At 39.0% G+C, this 21,321-nt stretch overlaps 1 protein-coding gene across 7 annotated transcripts in view; it reads right to left on the bottom strand.

Annotated features, from left to right (window-relative positions):
* PRDM2 (PR/SET domain 2) overlaps nucleotides 1–21,321 on the bottom strand; it is a 130,401-nt gene that overhangs the window by 39,679 nt on the left and 69,401 nt on the right. For 5 of the 7 annotated variants that reach the window (XM_036999607.2, XM_073233230.1, XM_036999608.2 and 2 more), the window contains one exon: nucleotides 1,824–1,934. The exons of 1 other annotated variant lie outside the window; for it this stretch is intronic. In XM_036999607.2, coding sequence (XP_036855502.2) covers nucleotides 1,824–1,934 — 111 coding nt within the window. Of the gene's footprint in view, nucleotides 1–1,823; nucleotides 1,935–5,625; nucleotides 5,685–21,321 lie in introns of all 7 variants that reach the window. One more of the 7 variants, XM_017661644.3, reaches the window with a different exon arrangement.

The raw sequence follows: 21,321 nt of genomic DNA, 5'->3' as shown, positions 1-21,321 counted from the left end.
CTTAATCATTCAGCCCTAGACATCATGCAGTTTCCTAGGAATATCAAGTCCTTTGCATCTGTTACTACATTTACTAGCAATGAGGTTACTGCCTCTAAATAGAACCAGGCTTCCCTTCCCCTGGACAAATTTCATAAATTCCATGAGTTTCCCACAAACTGGGAAACCAGTCATTTGATGGTCGTAATGTATTTCAAATTAGGAGCTAACTCCCTTTTCAAATATTTTCAACAAAGACCCAGCATGTTGATAAAAAAGTTGAAATGAGATGAGACAACAGAAAATCAAAATAACATCTCTAAGGCTCAGAATTTTCTTAAAGAGTTCATTTTTAGCCAAAATCTGTGGCTTCTTTTAGTTGGAAAAAAACTTTTCTTTCTCTGGATTGTTAAACAATTCCAGATTTAATTATGTCCAAAGTAATATGAAGCAAACAAGCACAGCTCTATTAACTAGTAAGGCCCACATCAAAGGATACCCACATTCAATGAGGTCTCTTGAGTTAAGATACAAAGGGAGGATTGGGAAATGCAAGGAGAATCTGGACCGCTTGCTCAGCATACAGACCACTGGCTGAGGACCATGCAGAATATTCAGGAGAGGCTCACAACTACATTGTACAGGACCAATCATGCTTTGACCAGCTATTCCACAAATAGGTAAATGTTAGGTATCTTTTTTCATAGGACCTGATGTTTTATCAGGAAAAAAGTAACTGTCTTGAATCATTGAAAAAGAGAGGGAGCTTTGGGTTTTCTTTCTGACTTCAGCTACTAAAGGCAGTGAGGTTCGGTACTATTTTGTTGTTTAAACAAATGTCTTACTTAGCAAATCTGCTATTAGCAGGCAAAACTTAGTTTTATAAGGCTCTGGGAAATAAACTTGTCTATTCGTGCTTCATAAAATGCCATGGGAAATTATAATCCTTTGTGTCATCACCACAAGCAGTTCGAAATAAAACCCCTTAAAAGACATCCAAAATATTTCGTTGGTTTTTTTTCTCTACAAGTATTTCTTGAAAGTCACAAGCCTATTTTTTAAATTTGCCTATTTGGTTGGGTCACTGTGAACCACTCTTGAGCAAGCTCTAGTCTCTGAATAAATTTGCCACGTAACACAAATTAAGACACCTTTCCTTCATTTCCAAGGTCAGAAGTCTCCATATGGTGGCTCAACCGTAATGAGCACAGGGCAATCTGCCTTTCTGATTAACTTCAATCCATGCCTATCTGACTTCAGAGAGGGCCAGAATATTAATCCTCAGAAAGGACTATAGAGGAAATTTTGTAGGGAGAAACAGAGCAATGAAATAGGATTTATTCTAACAAAAAGAGAAACACTTTTCATTCTGATATATAGTATCAATTTTTTCAAGTAAATTTTTAATTGAAATGTAAACCATAAAGTATATAAACAGTAAGTATACAGAACAAGACAAAATGTTTGCAAAGTAAATACACTGACACAACACCCACCCCACAGTTCAGTGACGGACTAGTTAAAAGGTACTAGCACCCAGAAGCCTCCTCATGTCCCCATCTGTCTGATTTTTATCACCACAAATTTGTTATGATAGTTGTATGTTTCATCTTATTTTTAACCAGATAATAACCCTTTTATTAAGGAAGGTCTTCAATAGTTTTTTGAAGGGGAGGTGGGATGTGGAAGGCTCCATTCATCATAATAAATTTAGGCAGCCTTTTTTGCTATTTTAACCCTTTGTAATTCTTAGATAATTCTCAGAGGGGCATTCCAAGGAGACACAAAGTTAAAGTAACTGGTGATACACACCCGCATCACGCAGTCCTAATATCCAAACTTACCTCCTACAGAATCCCTCATAGCTGCAGAGGTGCAATCTGGCCTACTTGTCTTCAGCTGTGTATCTTCGGCTTTGTTTGCTTTGTTTTTATTTTCCTGTGATTTTTTCTTCCCTGAAACACAATATTTACTTATTTATTTATTATTTATGCATTCACTCATTCACTATTACCCTGAATTCTTGAAAGAAACAATTACAAATCCAATCACAGCAAACTGTATATTTTTAGGCTATTATCACTTCAGACTCCTAAATAAAGGAATGGATGATGAATATGAATACTTTGAAGTCATGTTAGAGAAAAAAATACAGAAATCCTGTTATTTTGGGGCATCTTAGGGATTAGCTCTCTTCATAACTATAAGAGCTATCAAACTAATAGATAACAAATTCTAGAAAAGTTAGTAATCTGATGTCAGAGGAAAATTAGATAGTAGCACTGAGTTTGCATACCACACAAAGGAACTGGCAGAAGTCTAGTTATTTGTAAGATGCACATTATCAAAAAACATATGGAATATATAACTCAGGGCCCCTAAAGTATGATTATTCATAATCGTCAAAGTAAAACAATCAGAAGCAGAGACTGCAATCCACTGAACTATAAGGGATACACACGCACAATAGCTCAAATACCAAATGAAGAGTAATTATGAATAATTCACTGTGAGCCACCATGGCGCTCTGAGGGTCCTCTGGGACTTGACTCTAGGTCCAGTACAACTCAATATTCCATTAACAGTTTGGAGAATGGAATTCAGAAAACACTAACTGCATTCCAAGTGATGCCACAGTTCAGAAGATAAGATTAAAATGCAACACATTTCTGACAAGCTGGAACAATGAACCCAAGTCACCAAAATATTCCATATGGATGAACAATTCGGTTAAATACTAATATGGAAGGTTCAGAAGCTTGGTTCCTTTGGGATTTATTTAACCAGAATTGGTGACCCTTCTTTTCCATATTTTACATGCTAAGTTTCTTATTCCTGGTAGCTTTTGTTTTTCAGTTTTCAGATTCATAATAGGTTCTTATTCATCTTCCCCAAACATTTCCCTCCTTCTCTTTCTGCAAAGCTGTCCCCAACCAGGCCTCAAAACCTCCTCCCGGAAGCTGTCCTTTCTCTTTAGGAACAAGTCTCTTGCCACCTTCACCTCTGAGTCAGTAAAATGACAAAGCAGAAACAATTCACAGCTTCAGGAAAATGGTACTCTCCATAACAGAGAATCACTACAAAGGAGGATAATGAACTAAAATATAATAGGCAACAGATGAAAATGAGGTCAGACACACACAATTATCATCATTTAAAAGATCATAATGGTTAAAAAAAAAAGAGAAGCATCAGTTACAATACAAAGCAAATACTACTCCTAAATAACACACCACCAGTTTGGTAAGTATTTAAGAGCTACAACAAGAAGAAAAAAGTATAAAGTACTTAAGAATCAGCCATTTACTTTGTTAGTCTTAGAAGGCAAATTCTAAAATACCATTTTAAATCCCTAATTCTTCAGCCTGTAAAAAAAACCTCATTTTCTGCAACTATATTAGAGTTTATTCAAATAACTGGAAACATGCCGATCCCTTCATTTCCAAAGGCAGCTAACATGGAACTCAGGAACCAAGTACGCACTTCAGCAGAACCACATCTGTTGGTGGGAACAGAAGCCAAGCATCTGTGTGGAGACGGATTCAACTCTCCAGGTGGAAGGATTATAAACCAATCCCCTCCACAAGGGGCAAAGACATAAAAACACCTTTTTTTCACACTGCAAGTAACCTTTTAAAAATTCTCTCTCCCCCTTTGTAAATGTGACAGCACTTAGCCTAAATCTGATGAGGACAAAGGCTCTTGTTGAGGAATCCAGGAGTGTTACCTCTAACCAGTCTTCTTACCTTCCCTAGGACATATGTTTTCCCCTGTGTGTGATGCCCAGTCCCTATCAGATTACTGGTAGCAAACAATGCAAATATAAATGATTGCCTGGCTACTAATAAAACTGCTCTAGCACTGTGGTTCATAACTGAGATCACATAAAGAGATCCTGGTGCCCTCAGATGCTTATTTTCAAATGTTATATCCAGGAAAGTTTCTCCCTGGAACAAAACCACAAAACCGTGTAAGGCATCAGCACCTCACTTACAAGCAGACCAAGGAGTAGACTTTTTTTTTTACTGACCTTACTTTCTACTTTGTACAGGGATGAGCTTTTGAAATAAAGATGGAGATATAACCTAAACCTTGCTTCCTATATATAAACTTTACATACATTAAAAAATCACACTGTAAAATTTAATAGAAAAACAGATTTCAGTTTGTTGTAAAATAATCCCTTGCAAAAGCAATTCAAAGATTTCCTGCCATCTCTCAAGTGCTATACCAAGCTAGTCAGCAGGCCATACAAAAAGAGTAAACTGACTTATGTATAAATATTAAGTCAAACTTCTAAATTTATATAATAATAAAACAAAGCACAACTTTAATAATACCACTCATTAATATGGACTTAGATCAAAATCATGTAACTATCTAAAAGGTGAAAGTATTATTTTAAGTTTTATTCCCTACCTAACAGAATTATCAGAACACCTAGCTGATACTGAATGTCAAATGTCTAATGCCTATTTTGGGATTCTCCAAACCTAATCAGTGAGCAGTGTTTCCTCTCCCCTACCTCCCAGATGCTCTATTTAAAAGCCACAACCAGGAAACTCTGATCCCCAGTGGGGAGAAGCCACCTGCAGTGAGGACATCTATATCCTATTCAGAGGGCTAACAGGAGCATCCTGGCCTGTAGACCAACCACTACAGGCTACCCACGAGCTTCTTACAAAGACATCAGGGGCCAGATGATTCTCTTGTTGGGAGGCTGCCGGACACAATGGAGGGTGCTCAGCAGCATCCCTGACCTCCAGCCACTAGATGCCAGTAGGTGCTTCCCCAACCCCTGTGGTGAGAGCAAAACGCGCAGAAGTCTCCAGACATGGCCAATGTCTGCAGGAGGGCAGGGGGGTGGGGTGGGGTGGGGTGGGGGGAATATCTCCAGGTTAAGAACCACTGGGCTAAACCAATATGATGTTGGTCACTGTAGACAAACAGGGCTCTGCAGTCTACATGTTTATTTAAAAATTTCAAAGCTTCTGAATGACACTAATAAACTAGTTCAAAGAACTAAGGAATGGAAAAATTATATTTACCTAAAAAGTATGTTTGGTGAACCCTGAAAGACTTAGTTTATGATGGAAATGAGTGTATAGTTAATCTCATCATTCATTCATGGAACTGAGATTATCTGACACACGAAGTGATTTTCTCAATCTTAATCAGAACTATCTAGCACCGAGTTACTTCCATTCACATGGTGGACTAGAGATGAAGGGGCTATCAAAACTACCTGCCCTACTTGCTATTCTCAGAGAAAATAAAGGCCAGAGCCCCAGAGGAACTCATCAGTCTCCAGGAGAAACTAAATTAGGACCCAGATGCCCTGACTCAGTTACACATGCTTGGTGTCAGTCCCAAAGCCAAACACTGCTAAAAAGGTGGTGAAGCCTGCTGCATTTCCTGAAATAAGTGTTTTCCCTGACAGATGGTTTCTGTTGTATTTCTAATCAAAATAAAGGAAAACCAAAAACAAACCTATAACCAAAAACAAACTATAGTAACTTTTACAATGGAGAGGGGACTTGTTAGTTTCTAACTGGGATGTTAGTTTCTAACTGGGAGGCGAGTGGCCCCTCTAGCACCATCCGGCAGAGCCCGCTGGGAGCCTGGTAAGTACACATGTGCACTTACCATCAGGTTCCTGAAGGGTCCTACATAGAGGCTACTGCCCGCTGCGTGCTCCACTTGGTCTAAACAAGAAAGATACAGGAATGAAACACAAGGAAAGTGAAATGGAAATGATGACAAAGAACATAATGAAGGACAGGACAAAACTTCATGTACATGAGGAAAAAAGAAACACAAGGTTATGAAAATGAAATGAAACAGAAGGAAAACAGCCATTTGCTACTGCACCAAGATCGCACACACACAACATAGGTTTAATCTTTAACTGTACCCTTAGTTGCCAACAGGGACCAATGCGGTATACTTACTTTTAGGCCTGTGTCATGCCCATGTTATATAAAATGGATGCTCTTAACACTTACGTACCATTCTGCGAGAAGACCTGAAAGTTCCAATCCATGCCTCTCAGTTTACAGAGACACCCAAGGACCAGGGACATAAAGTCATCTCCCAAGGTCACACAACAAAATTAGCTCTAGAGCCAGAATTAAAACCTGACGATTATGATGTTAAAAGTGCTCTTCCGAGCACATTTGTTTCTTAAGACCAAGAATGGCACAATCAGAATACCTGATTTTTTACCATGCACTTAATACCTGTTAATTCACTCGGTTTCTAGGGCAAATGAAAGAAGAGAGGTATGAAGACTTTCACTGCATTTATAGAAAAGGAACAACAATCAGATTGGAATGTAGATTTCTTCCCCCATTTCGATTTTATGCCAGAAACAAGCATCAGTCACAGAACCCCAACCTAAACAAATGATTCACCATTAAGTATTAATAAAACTGGATTTTCTAGTAAAATAAGGTACTACATAGAGACATCCAACAGTCTTAATGCCTGCTTTTTAAAGACAATGTGTAGCATTATACCCGTGGTGCCAGGGATGCAAGTTGCAAAACCAAAACAGCCTAAAGCATCACATGAATAATTTAACCTAAGTCTGGACTACATTCTACTATTCTAATAAACTGGACAAACACTGGGAAATTCTAGAGAATAATGAATCACTTAAAAATGTTCAAGCACCAGAGAATACAAAACTCTAGAAGGCTTGTTCAAGTTACACTGAAAACTCATCACAACAACAAAGGCTCATGCATTTGGTGATTTAAATGAATTAAATTTAAACTTGTACGTAACTTCGTGTGCTGCCTCCTCACCGGGGAGCTCCCCAGCTCTAAAGTGTAAAATCACAAGTCAGCATCAGTGATCAGCGTACAGAAGCAGGTTTCTCAGACCTTTGGGGAGCTCACCATCTTACTCCGTGCATCAGGTAGATGCACAGGTGAATCCACACCGTCGAGGCCCATCTGTGGGTTCCACAAGGGTAAAGGGCACTGAGGACACGAGCTGCCCTGAAAAGGAGCTAGGGTTGGACTCCCCCTGGGGGGATGTGCCTGCTGCCTCCAGTCCTCACCGCTCTTTCAACCCTCCATCCCCACAACTGAACTTTCATGCTCTCCCGTCTGCTGGACTCCTCTCTACAGTTTCTCCGCAGTTACCACTGATCTCCTAACCACAAATCCAAAGTTTCTGTAGGCTTTATTTGCCCCTAGTTTCTCCTTCAAGCTTGACACTTTGATGGGTCTTACATTCTTAAAATTCCTGTCCCCAGCCTTAGGATGCTACCACTAGACTCTCCTCTTTCATGACCATTCTTTTGCAAAATCCTCTTCATCCTGCCCGTATATGAGAGGGTCCCTCACAGGAAATCTAAAGTCTGGAAGTATGCTTCCATACGAGGTTGAAGAAAAGCTTCAATTAAGTACAGTTTCCCCCTGAACAAGGGCTTGAACTGCCTGGGTCCACTTACATGAGGATTTTTTCAGTAAACATATTGGAAACATATTTGGAGATTTGCTACAATTTGAAAAAACATTTTTTCTCTAGCTTACTTTGTCTTAAGACTATAACATATAATGCACATAACATACAAATACATATTAATCAACTGTTTATGGTAAATCAGTAAGGCTTCTGGTCAACAGTAGTTACGTTTTTGAGGAGTCACAAGTTACATGAAGATTATCGACTGCATGGAAAGGTTTGTGCCCCTAACCCTTCATTATTCAAGGGTCAACTGTAATCAGTTAAGCTGAGGGTAGTCCTCAGAGGATAGCATGGAATAATGAATTAAGAGAGAACTGAGTTCTAATTTCATCCTTAACAAAAAGAATTAACAGCGCCTAACCACATTTCAGGCAAGTTTGAGAAATTCATCATGATGTTAGTATATAACGTTTTGAATTTGTGAAAGGCGAGGATCTAAAAAAAGTCACTGTCAGGTGAATTGAGAACCCTGGGCAGCAGGACTGATGAGAAAAAGTGCCTGAGAAACTTCAACCAGACAGGTCTCCAAAAGGCCAACAGTTTTACACAGAGGAGATGTGTTGGTTAGATGGTCAGGAGTGGCCTAACATCTGGCCAAGGTGAGACCAGCTGGCAAAACAAGTCGCTCAGAACCTAGCCCCGTTGGTCCACTGTGTTTGAAGGAGAGAAGTCAGAAAAGCAGTAAGATGCTTCAACAGCTGGTTTTTATGAAAGTAATACACTATACATTTTCCATAGACTTATTTTACACTTAAAATAAGTTTGAACTGTACCTGATAGTAAAAAATTCTGTTAAGCTCCTTGGGCATAGTTTCAAATCTTTTTCTGTAGCTAACCTCGCCAAGAGCTGTCCATAATCCTGGAGGCAAATCGTAAAAATAAAACCTCTCTGGTTTTAAGTTGCTCGTGGTATTAAAACAGGACTCTAGGCTTTGCTTCCAACAGAAACAATGGAAAAGTTCTGGATTTTCAGTGCTGCACATCACAATATAAATTCCTGGAATACCTATGTCCCGCCAGGGGGTGCACAGCCTTTCCACCGTGGAGGCTCTGTCCCCCAACCCGTCCAAATGTCAGGCTGATGTAAGAACAGCAAAGATCACACTGGAAGGGAGTTTTTAATTTCTCTAAAAAAGGCTTTTTAGTGCTTTTGACTGGGTAATTCCAAATATTAGAAAAAGCTCCCTAAATACACTTGAATAAATTCAAATTAAGAAAGCTTCCTCATACTCTTCAGAACCTCACAGTCTTGTGGTATGAAAAAATGATCTTAGAGACTCATTAAATACCTCTGAAACTTAAACAAGCTGCCAGCTTGTTTTACTTTAACATTATTTTAATTTCTAGCATTATACTTACAGATCTTCAGTAGCTTTTATTTTACAGGGAAAAAATGTGAAGTCTGATAATCCTGATATGAAAAGTGAACTGGCAACTACAAAGTAAATAACTCAATTCAAGTTCAGGTGTCAGTCCCCTGAGGTCAAACAAACAAGCCTGGGAGCTATGCAGGGAGATGGTGTGTTACCTGTGCCTGGCAACCCCCTGAACAGTGAGTGGACAGTCACTCCCTCGAGAACTGGTTATTCTCAGATAAAGGGGAAGTCTTTCTTTTTTCCTTTCAAAGCCCATGATAAATTTTACAGTACTATACCCTGATGAATTAACTTTAAAATTTAGATTGAGTATTTTAGGAAGTAAAATATCTAGATATAAATCTGAGACAAAATTAACAATGGTCAAGTATTATCACTAATTACAAAAATCAGGCCACCATGTATCATAGATGTAAAACAAGAGACTCTACTGAGGGTAACAGGTGGTTCCCAGGGATGAGATTACTGATGAGAGTATGATGCCTGTCCCTGTTTGCATTTTCTCATTTTTCTAGATGAATAGCTACATTACGCAAAGAATCAATACACGAATTTTTAAAAAGAAGCACCTACAAAAGCAGAATTAACGAGACAACTACAAATGTCTCTACTGGTTAGATTTAACACATGCAATTTTACAACAGGACAATTTAGAAAGGGACTCTATCTACTCTGCCTGCACAGCAAAAAGTACTTAAGCGTCTCTGTTCTCCATCTTCTACTTGTATGCCTTAGAATATGTGCAGAAGCAATGGCCCCAAAACATTAAATTCAGACACAGTTATAACAATTTGAAGGTGATTTGAAATATTCCTGAAGGATCATATTAAACAGCCAAAACTGCTTAAGCATTCAAATTACCACCATGAAGTTTCTAGCATACACACTTCAACTCTTTTTCCTGTCCATCATATTACTTCAAACAAAAAATTAGTTTGAATCTCCCTTTTGAGCAGCCATACACCTGTATTCTTTTTTTGTTCCACTGCAGGTTACTATGCCCATCATTATTATTAAAACCACTTTAATCACAAATCAAATTTAAACTATCATGTTGAGTGCCTCCTAGGATACAAGCTCAGGGTCAATACTTCCACAGTCAACTGTGGTAATCATCAGAGAACTGTATTCTAGCTTTTACTTTTGCTTTTCCTAAAAATGCAGAATTTGGCAATGGCATCTGAATATTCCACATTTTGGTAGAGATTTAGAAATATGTTTATAAAAACAAAGAATTAACAGAGATACTAAACTACTAGGATCTACCATGATATGAGGCACTTTCATTCCAGCATAATTTTTAAGACTCTTCCATCACTATTGTTAAACCATCTCATTCGCTTCTATCCAAGATCTCAACTGTCTTCTGGCCTCTCACACCTGTAGATTGCCTCGATCGGAATTTACAAACGGAAGCATCATCGCTGCTCCAGCGAACAGAGCTCAGCCCTCTTAAGGCTTACGCAAGCACACAGCGTACACCTTCTCCCATCTGATGAACTCCCAACTGCCAAGGTTGTCTTTCAGATCCAAGAGTGAGAAAAATAACTAAAATATATTCTTATTACATTTAAATTAAATCCCAGGGTCTTTTTCTTTTCTTATATAGACCTCCATCTAAAAGCAAAATCCTACTAGCCTATTTAACAACACATCTCAAGTCTCAGGTGCAGTAATCTCTATCAGACTACTATTCGAATTTAGCCCAAGCTCATTATTCTTGCTAGATCAGGATTTTTTCCTTTACATACTTTGTAAAGCTTCTGGAATAATGCTGAAGTAGAAGTCCTTTGATAATTTTCTTGGGTACCTATTACCTACAAAGCACTTTGTTAAGAGCTATAGGGAATACATATTGCTGCAAAGATGTCTTCCCTGAAGGAATTTAAAATAAAAGTTACAAACTTTGTGAAAAGCAAGCACATTTGTAGAAAGGTCCTACTAATGTCAACAAGAAGCAAATGTGGAGTCGGAAAGATGTTCAAGAGAACCTGAATTTCATTAAAAATAAAAAGGGAAAAGAAGGAAGAAAGCAGACAGACAGGAAGAGGAAAGGACAGAAGGTGGGAAAAGGAGGGAGAGAGAAAGAAAGAGTGTGGGGGGCGATGATGTACATTTCCGCCCCGTCCAGGGAAAGCAAGGCCCACATGTGGCCTTCCTTAGGAGCTCAGCCAGGGGACTCCAGCTTTCTAACAGGCTCCAGCACTGAGATCACAGGCTTTTAGAAACACTCAATCTTCTCAGAGCTGGTCTCCCAGAATTATCCCACTTTGTTCAGAGTTGATGCCTCTTATACTTTTTGCCAATATAGGAATAAAATAATGCCCCCAAGAAATAAAGGAGCCTGGAAAGTGCTCACAAGGGACTAGGATTTGAAACAGCTGCCTCTGAGGCCAGTACCCACGGCTGGGAAAAAGGATCTCACTTTCAATCCAATCACTCATTTCACCTGCTCCCAAAAGGTTCTTCTGCCCCAAGGTCACACATCCCTGCAAATAACTGACCCCAACAAAAGTGAGACACTCTACTGGGCTTTCTTCTCCCTCTCTGGTGTTGGGGTGGCACTCTGAATAAAACAGGTGGTCAAAGGACAGAAACACACAAACTGAAATTCACAAAACAGAAACTATACTGGGCAGCCCTGGGCCATGATTTGATTAATGAGAAATAATCCTGTTCAGGACAAATGGGAACTAAATATGATACATACTGGTGACAACTATGTGATACTGTCATCAGGAGGAATAAATGAGATAATGCATAAAAAGAACTTTGCACAGTGCCTGACAGACTCAATAACTGTTATCAATTATAAGAATTATCCACAGTAGATTCTACTAAACAAATTACAGAAATCCCACGCCTACAAGTCTAAATTGTCAGCATATGTTCCTTCTTATGAAGACAATGACACACTGCTTCCACTAACAATTCTGAATTCATCCATTTGTTTTGTTCATTTGTTCTACACTGATTCATAAGATCCCACTCTGATCTTATGGAAATGTACAAGCCCAAAGAGGACAAAAGTTTGAGAGAATAGAGAATTCTATCATCACTAACTTCTCCATCAATATATATATTAACACTCTAACAACATAAATTGTGAGTACATTTGTGTCTCGCCAATGGGTCTCAGCCCCAGGCGAGTTCACTATGGATTCAGTGTGACCAAAAAACAAATGACAGTAGAATGCTCTTGGGGTGAAAGAGTTACACCCAACTTTATTTCCACGGTGGCAGGTCTATTACTAGAATCCTGTCCTTTCACAGCGAGTCTGCACGCAGCAAGCCGGTCTGTGCCTCTGGGACTGCCCGCAGAGCCGTCCTCTGGGCCTCTATCCTTGGCGCTGCCACCACTCCTGCCTCTGCACTGCTCTCCTGTGGCCTTGCAGCCCTACCACCTTGTTGCCCAGAGCATTGGGCGGGGGGGAGCTCTTTATATAGAGTCAATAACAATGTATTGCCCACACGTGTGTAGTGAGCTAGCCAACTAGGGCCAGGTGAGAATCCTGGCCATAGGAACCTTCACTTTATCCATAAAGTTCCACTGGATCTTCTGCAGAAAGTTCAGGAAGATAAAATAAAGTTCAGTTAGTACCACAGTACTTTAGAGCTAGACGACATTGTTTTCACATGGTGAACTGCCCTGAGGAAGATGAGGTTTAGAGAAGTTAGAAGACAAACTCAGCAAGTGGTACAGCCTCGGGTAGGGGGCAGTTCTGCCTAACTCCCAGGCACTTAAGATGTTAACTGATAGTCCCAATCCTATCTCTTTTAATAATATTTAATATTTGAAAGCTAGAGAGACTCAAATTTCTCTTATGCTTCATATGGCATAGACATGAGGAGAACTGAAAGATACCTGTGCCTTATGGCTACTCCGGAGGCTTAGACTTTTTTAATACTGTGAGCAGCAGCCAACCCACAGTCCCTGCTGTCTGACGGGCACTCTGTCTCTCAAAAGACCTACTTACTATATACCAAGGGCTATTCCTACTGCCTCAGGTATCACCTCCACTTGCCTCCAGTCCTGGGGTGGGGCCCAGCCCCCTAGGAGGCAAGTCACCTCAGACCACATACCCACTGGGGGACAATCCACTGTCTCCCTGGTTCACAGGGGCAGCCTGTCTTTTTCTTTAGTCACACTGAATCCATACTGAACTTGCCCAGGGCTGAAACCCTTTGGCAAGACAATTTGTAAAATCTGTAATCTATTTATTTTATTGCTTCTACCCACCTATCTCTGCTTAATTTTTAAATTAAGCATACTAGTTTACTTTAGTGGTTCTTAAGTCTTTTGGGGAGGAAACCTCAGGTCTTTTGAAAACCAGGACACACCTAAGGCACCCACCTCTCCCCAGACAGTCATAAACAGACATAAACACAACATTTAGGGGCCCAGAGACCTCCTATGTTATTACAAAGTCAAACTGTAAGTTTATGCAAACGTGCCTATTAGCAGAAGGAGCACACCTATGTGATCCCTGAAAAAGAACCCTGACTCCTCAGACTGCTAAGACAGCTACTCAGATAATACGTTTCGTTAAAACTGATATAACTTAATCAAGTAACTTCTAAGAAAGGGGCTCTTACACACTTTTGTTTTTTCCTGATTTCCCATCCAGAAACATGTAAAATGACAGATCTCCTAATCTGTAATATACAGAACTGAAATTGCTCCCACAGTATTCTAAGAAATGTATCCAAAATTCATCCAAAACGTCACCTGCATTGGTGGTAACAGCACAAAAGAATTTTGAGTGCTGTGGACCACATACAGGCAAGACAGAAGAACAGGAACAGAAGAATAATTAGTCCTTCATTTGGGCAGAAAACAAACAGTAAAACGCTTACTTTTGCCCAGGCACATGCAACAAATCCAATTCCTAGAGTTATCTACTCCCCCAACCTGTGTAAGCACAGGTGTCCTTGTTTGGGGAACGAGTGAAAAAAAGACTTCTCTTTTAATAAAGAAGGTCTCTTGCACATGAGGAATTCTCCAGCGACGTGGTTATCTAGCTGCAGAGCCAACTAGTTTTAACTTCCCTAATTTGCAACTTAATTCACTTCACATCACCAAAGAAAAATACAGGACATGTTCGAAGATGTTGAAATGTTTCCCGTTTTTTTTTAAATCCAGAAATGTTATGATAAGCCAAAGGATGGGCAGAGTCACCACAGAGCTAATTCTACCAGTGCCCACCAATTACAATGAAATGGACCGAGGTTGCTGTGCTGTTCATGCTCCTGAGGTCTCACTCTCACAGCAACCCTGCAAGGTAAGTCTCATCCCTGTCTTACAGATAGGTAAACTCAAGATCCAAAACATGTAAAGTAACCCACACAAAGTCATACTTATTAAATGGTAGAGCTGGAATATGAACCTGGCCTCACAATCCAAGGCTATGTTCTGATATGCCATAATGGAGTCCAAATATTGTTTGGACTCGAGGTATGGCTGGGTCAGCAATGTTTCCCTTCTGTCCTCCACCTAACATACACACACGTTTTAGGCTTATTTTAAACAAGTTACCCATCTCCAAAGCACTGATTGAGTTGTATTTAAGACACAGGCAATAGTGAAGTATACTTCATGCGCTTTAAGCACAGAAATTCAAATTGGTGTGTGTGGGGGGGGAGGCACCAACACTCATTATGAAAACAAAGTTCACCAATTCCATGGACTTTTTGACAAGTGCCATGGGATTTAGACAATTCCCCCCCCCAACCCCCATGCTAAAACTGAAGAGTGACAGAAATAGCATTGGGTAAGCATCACTTTTTCTTGACATAGTATTTCTCTACCCTCACTGCTTTTTCTTGACTTAGTATTTTTCTACCCTCACTGCAACCATGAATTAAGTTTACCTTGGCATACAGCCAGTAATTTACATTATTTTCTATCCTGAATTTGTCATTTTGATGGGACCAAAACTGCGAACAGACATTAAGCTTAACACTCAATTTGATCTTGTTATCAAATACTCCTACAATCACATTTAGATACTTCCTATAATACACTTAGCAGCTAATAAAACTTCTAAAAACAAGCACATTTGGAATCTTAAGCCCCCTATTCAAAAATCCAAGATTGAGACTACTGAGAGTTATTCCTTTTTATTATTTGTTACGAATGCCAATGAAAGGGAAACTGTAATTCCAACTCCAGTGTTAATCTTACAAAACTCACAGTCTATGATGTGTAAACAGATAGGGAGATTACTCCTTGTGTGAAAGATCAAAACTGTAACTAATCAGCACGGCGTTGCTGCAGCATAAACCTGGAAGAGATGAAATGAGGCTCAGGTATCCACTGATGCCAACATTAACTTGCTCACAATGAAGATGCCCAAGCAGGAGGTGGAGGGCAGCAAAGCTCTCATTCCTCCCAGGGACCTCAGACATGCTTAAAGCCAGAAGTCACTTTACTGCACAGAAAAACACAGTCTGTCCCAGGGACCTCAGACATGCTTAAAGCCAGGAGTCACTTTACTGCACAGAAAAACACAGTCTGAAAATCTCACACATGAAAAAAATACAGCCTACAGAACGAGAAAAGCATATTCTATACCCCAAAGTGGCAACAGAACAAAAACTGGAAATCTAAGAAGTCAAACAGTAGAAAAAATAACAAAAGGCCCAGAAACTGCATTGTTGTTCATTCTAAACAGCATTGCAACTGCAAACACTGCACATAATTTGGTTTGGGGGTTCTAAACATGGGTGAGCAAACCAGTTTGCCTTCATTTTTGTGGCATGTGGTGGCTCTGGAAACCTACAAAAGACTGCACCAAGAGGCAGGATTTTAAGTACAAGAGAAAAAGATTGTTTATCACTGTAGCTTTAATAGAAATGGGGGGATGAGGGGGTTTATTGCTTTTCTTTTTAAGCAAAGGAAAGATAATCCTCTGCAACTATGTGTAACTGGTAACATACAGCTAATTCATTTAAAGTGAAATTAAGTTTTGGTCATTTGGATGCTGATTAAACTAGTAAAAACATAAAATGGGAAGTTTTTAAAAGTATCAAATTAGCAAGGACTTTAGATGTCAATCTTACTTTAGAAAGTGGTATTTTTATATACCACACACATAAATATCACTAGAATTTTGCCTCAAACTATTAAAATATTCTTGTATATTAAAAATAAATATATTAATAAATAATATTTAAAGTAGCTACACAACATTTACCAGCTTATTAGGAAAACTTCCATCAAAAATATTTAAATTTCAGGGAAAGAAATAACTACAACAAATGAATGCTTCAGAATACTGAGAATTTTCTAGTCTCTTACCCACAATCCCTCAGAACTGTTTCTTTTTAATATTACATGCCAAGTTGTAACCTTTCAAATAACGTCCCTCCTATTTTCTAGAGAAAAGGCAAAGCAGAAAGGATAATGCTTAAGAAACTGAAAAACTGAAAACCCAGATTACTAAGCAGCAGCAGTTTTGCCTGTGCGCGTGCACATGTGTGTAATGGAGGTAGGGGACTAAGAATTTACTAAATATTTAAAAACAACTAAATAAAGTACTCTCAGTAAAGGTTTTACGTAGAAAAGGCCATAGTATACTTTGTTATTACTTCAGGAAGTTTTAAAAATGTTATATGCACACACTTACTCTAAAGAGTCTATTGCGGGATAAATATAATTAAGCCATCAACTCCTGCTCCTCATTAGGAAAACTCAAGAGTGCACACAGACAGGTCAGGGCAACTCCTTTCTCGTTCTTGTTTCTTTTCACGCTTTTCCTCCAGAATGAGTCAAGCCACTAGAATAGGAACAGCTTTATCAGCGAACAATACCTCTTAGGAAGGTACGGCTTCCTAAAGGACAGGCTTCTCCTGAAGGAAAAAGGAAAAAGCTACCCACCCCAAATAAAATTTTGAAAAACAAAATCCTTATCTTTCATTGTTGTCACATCATAAGACACTCAACGAAACAAACAACGAGCATGTTTAGCTCAATTATATCCACAAACAAATCAGAACTGCACTTACAGTTTCTAGATTTAAATTTTAGAGTGTATGGTACTGAAAACATGATCTATAACACTCAGCCTAAGAAACCTTGTAAAATTATATTTGATTCAGTGGAATAGTCATTTTCAACAAAAGAACAAGGACGCAGATAAGGAAGTTAAATATCATCAGCTTCTTGCTATCATCAGTAAGACAAAATGAAAGAGCTCTACAATTCTACCTTCAATCCTCTGCCATCTGCACTGCACAGGGAGTTAGGCCAAGGTGACGTCTCACTCTCTTCTCATGGTTTCTAAACTGATTTCAAAAATAATATAAAACTTAAGAGAAAAGAAATATTCACAAGAAGACCAAAGCAACAAATACATCATTAAAAAAATACTTACTATGGAATTACAGAACCCAAAAATGGACTAACAGGTACCAAAGGGAAAGGAACTGGGAGGATGGGTGGGCAGGGAGGGATAAGGGGGGGGAAGAAGAAGGGGGGTATTAAGATTAGCATGCATGGGGGGGAGGGAACAAGGGGAGGGTGGGCTGCACAACACAGAGAGGACAAGTAGTGACTCTACAACATTTTGCTAAGCTGATGGACAGTAACCGTAATGTGGTTGTTAGGGGGGACCTGATATAGGGGAGAGCATAGTTAACATAGTATTCTTCATGTAAGTGTAGATTAAAAATTTAAAAAAAAAAAAAAAAAGAAAGAAAGAAAGAAAGAAAAGGGGGATTACTCCTTAACAGGATAAAACTATTGGTAAATCAAAGATCAACGCATGCTTTAAATATCCTTAATGTTGATCACTTAAAGGGTGTCAGATGATCAGCTATGGAGGTACTCTTTTCTGATAATATTCCTTTTTCTTAATTTAAAAAAAAAAAAAAAAAAAAGCAGTTACTGTGTGCTGACCTCCAATGAGTTCTGCACAGTGGTATAGAGGGCATGTCAAAGTGTGGGCAAAGGGTCTCTTTGTTTCTATGCAGAAGATCAAGGCCTAGCTTGGATACCCAGAAAATGAACTAAGATACGATATGAGGAGGAGCTTCCGGCATCAGCACTCTCTGGAGGACTCGTGCCGGGGGATGATCATCAAAAAGCCTCCACAGGGATCCGGACGATGCTGCGGTTGTGGCTGCATCCAGCCCACCGTCTCCTGGACTTGCCATAAGAAGGAGGAGGGAGATGTCTAGGCTGGCATGTGCATACAGTGAGACAACGAATTTGACCGGATCTGTACTGTTGGAACTCAACCAGGAGTTGGGAGGGGTGCAAGTTGTAGCACCCCAAAATCTCATGACTATAGACTATCTATGGTTAAAAGAACATATGGGATGTGAACAGATCCCAGAAATGGGCTGCTTTAATTTGTCTGATGGTTCAAGTACAGTTGGACAATATCCATCATTTCATAGACAAATTTTCACAAATGCCTAGGGTGCCTAACTGGTTTTCTTGGCTTCACTGGAGATGGATGGTAATTATAGATTTGCTTTGTTTATGTCACCGTATTCCTATTGTTAATATGTGTGTGCAAATTAGTTAGTAGTTTAAAACCTATACATACTTAAGGTACTATACAAGAAGATATGTCAAAGAAATAATCAATCCTCCCAAGTTTCCTTCATATGCTACATCTATAGCTTTTCTTCTTCCTTCCTAATTACAACCCTTAAATAGAATTCGTGCCTCAGATCGAATTTACCGAGTATCATAATTCCTCCAGGTGGTAAAGATACCTCGAGACAAATGCTGGGCATAGAAGCCACAGGGCATAAATCTGCAAAGAAGTAAAAAGCTAACCTTTGCAAACAATATGGCTTCTCTCTCACTTACCAACTTTACATTTCCCTGTATGGCCCCGGAAGATGACTGGTTAGCCAGAGACGGGTAAGATTCCTCAAGGGAGGAACAACCTAAGACAGGCACAGTCGCAGGGGGGCCATCAGGTGAGAATTTGGGGATCAACAGAGGTGAGGCTCAGAACCTCACCCCCCCTGCTTTGAGAGAAATCTTCTGCATCCGTGAATGTCTTGCTGCCCTTGTCTAGCCTGGATTAATACTTAGTCCATAGGCACACACCTGATCATCTGATCATCTACATTTGCCTTCTTACAGCACTAAACTATGTTTTCTACCTTTATCTTGCATCTACCTACCACTTCAGCATTTTATTAAAAATAAAAATAATAATAATAATAGGAGAAATGTGGGATCAACATATAAATCAAGTACAAAAATGAAACGAATATTCATATTTGACCTGATTGTTTATAGGTCATATTGCATGATCAAAACCGAAAGTTTCTGTGATGACTGCCCTTGTACTGTTCACCATGTAAGAATTTATTCACTATGTAAGAATTCGTTCACCATGTAAGAACTTGTTCGTTATGCTTCAGAAGATTGGAGACTGACGAGAATTAGGCTTGAGATGGATTAATGATTGTACATTGAGCGTTGACCCCCCTATACTGAATTTTATTGTTGTTAACAACCATTTGATCAATAAATATGAGAGATGCCCTCTAAAAAAAAAAAAAAAAAAAAAAAATACTTACTAGACAACACCTAGGAAGGGATAAATATGTATGTTAGTGCTTTTAAAAACTGTTTAAGGCGCTCAAAGGAATACAGTAAACCTATTCAATCCATAAACCCCCAAAGCAAAAATTACTGAAGGCATTAGTTCTCACCCTAACTTAGCTTTTCAATACCAAAGACTTCACCTTCACTTAATGACATTGCATTATTCAGGATTAAAATGGGCAATTCCAAAATGAGTAGCGAAAATCCATTTGGCTAATTAATTAGCAAAACCTTATAAAACACTACTACTTATTCAGTATAACTGTCCTACTTAGAAGCATTATGAATAAAAACTGGATTTAGGTAAGGCATAGCCAAATAATTTAGCACCTGGGTGAACTTGAGCAAATTATGTAACCCCTGAGCATCAGTTTCCTCATCTACAAAGGTAGATAATGATCCCTACTTTGCAGGGCTACTAGGAGGATCACCAATGATGTATATGGAGCACAAAGCAAAGCAGGGCACAGACGAGACATGCTACGAAACAAAAGTAACTGCTGTCATCATCACCTTCGACAGAAAGCAGCAATCCATCACATAATGACGTGAAGTGCAGGTAGTGTCAAATCGTGAGATATGTCCGTATCAAAATACACTGTAATGAATGAATTCAGCCAAGAACTCTTGTACAAATGTCTGACAATGGTTTAATAATCTGAGTGGTAATAAAAAAAAAAGCTGCTTTCAGTATTTATCTTTTTCACTTTGAAAAACAATTGTAGTGTTTTCAAATAACTCATGTTTCTCCATGTCATTCAGTTCCCTATACTCTATCAACCAAATTATTAATATTAATAAAAGCAAACTTGAGAACTGTGGTTGGCAGCAGGTCAAGCATGGATAGGTAATGTGCGTGCCGACCAAGAACCAAGCCAGCTATCCGAAACTGCAACTCCCAGATCTCCACACAGCCTTCAACGGAAAGACAGATTAATTTCTAACCTGCAGTTAGTGGAGTATTTATCCAACTCCTCAGTTCATTAGAGGAACCTTCAAATATAAAACTACACTCTTCTCTCTATACAGAGTAATTATATTATGTATATTTAAGCTCACAGATTGTTAACAGCCTATCAGTAAACCAAAAGGTGAAACTGACTTTAAAAAAAAGGGAACAATGAGCTTTAAAAACAAGAATTAACCCATAATTTAGAAAAAGAACCTAGTATTCATATTTAGGGAAAGCACAGCAAATTGGTTTACTTTCAAATTACAACTGAAGACTTAAAAATCACCTCAACTATTTTAAACTCACTACCTTAAGGGTTTTGTTATTTTTTTACCTTTTAGAAAAATTAACCACAATCAAACCTTTTTCTGTATTAGGCAAGTCTCACCTTCCAACCTAGCTTAACAGAAGAACCAGAATAACAACTTAAGTACAAACAAAAAAGCCTATTTCCTCATACACTCAATTATGATGTTGAAGTAATTTTTAATCATGGCATATATTAGGATTTTTATGAGTTCATCTAAATTTGCAGAATGCTTTGAAAAATTTTCATTGAACCACATAATTTCCCTATGAACAAGGTTATATCTAGCAAGAATAAAAGGCACAAAAATACTAACCAACTTATTTACCTAAATTTGGAGCAATAGCAGCTCTCCAAAGTAGAATTAGGAAAAAAAAAAAAATGCCCTGACTCCCTACTGTTGAAAAAATATGGAACCCAATGCCCAGCAAAGGCACCACTCAGCTAGAAGGCAGCAAGAGCTACAGTGGGGATCCACCCAGGACACTCATCACTTGGGTCCAACGTAACCAGCTTGTAAGCCATACTGCATTTAATGCTGGGGTCACATTTCCACAAACGTCACCACCTCCAACTGCCCCCAACCCTGCTCCCACGCCTATCAGTAAAAACTACAGATAACTGCACTGTAAGTGGGCACAGGACCTGCCCA

This window comes from Manis javanica, chromosome 4 (genome assembly GCF_040802235.1).
Source record: "Manis javanica isolate MJ-LG chromosome 4, MJ_LKY, whole genome shotgun sequence".
Taxonomy (NCBI): Eukaryota; Metazoa; Chordata; class Mammalia; order Pholidota; family Manidae; genus Manis; species Manis javanica.
This window is presented reverse-complemented; position numbering and strand designations above follow the sequence as displayed.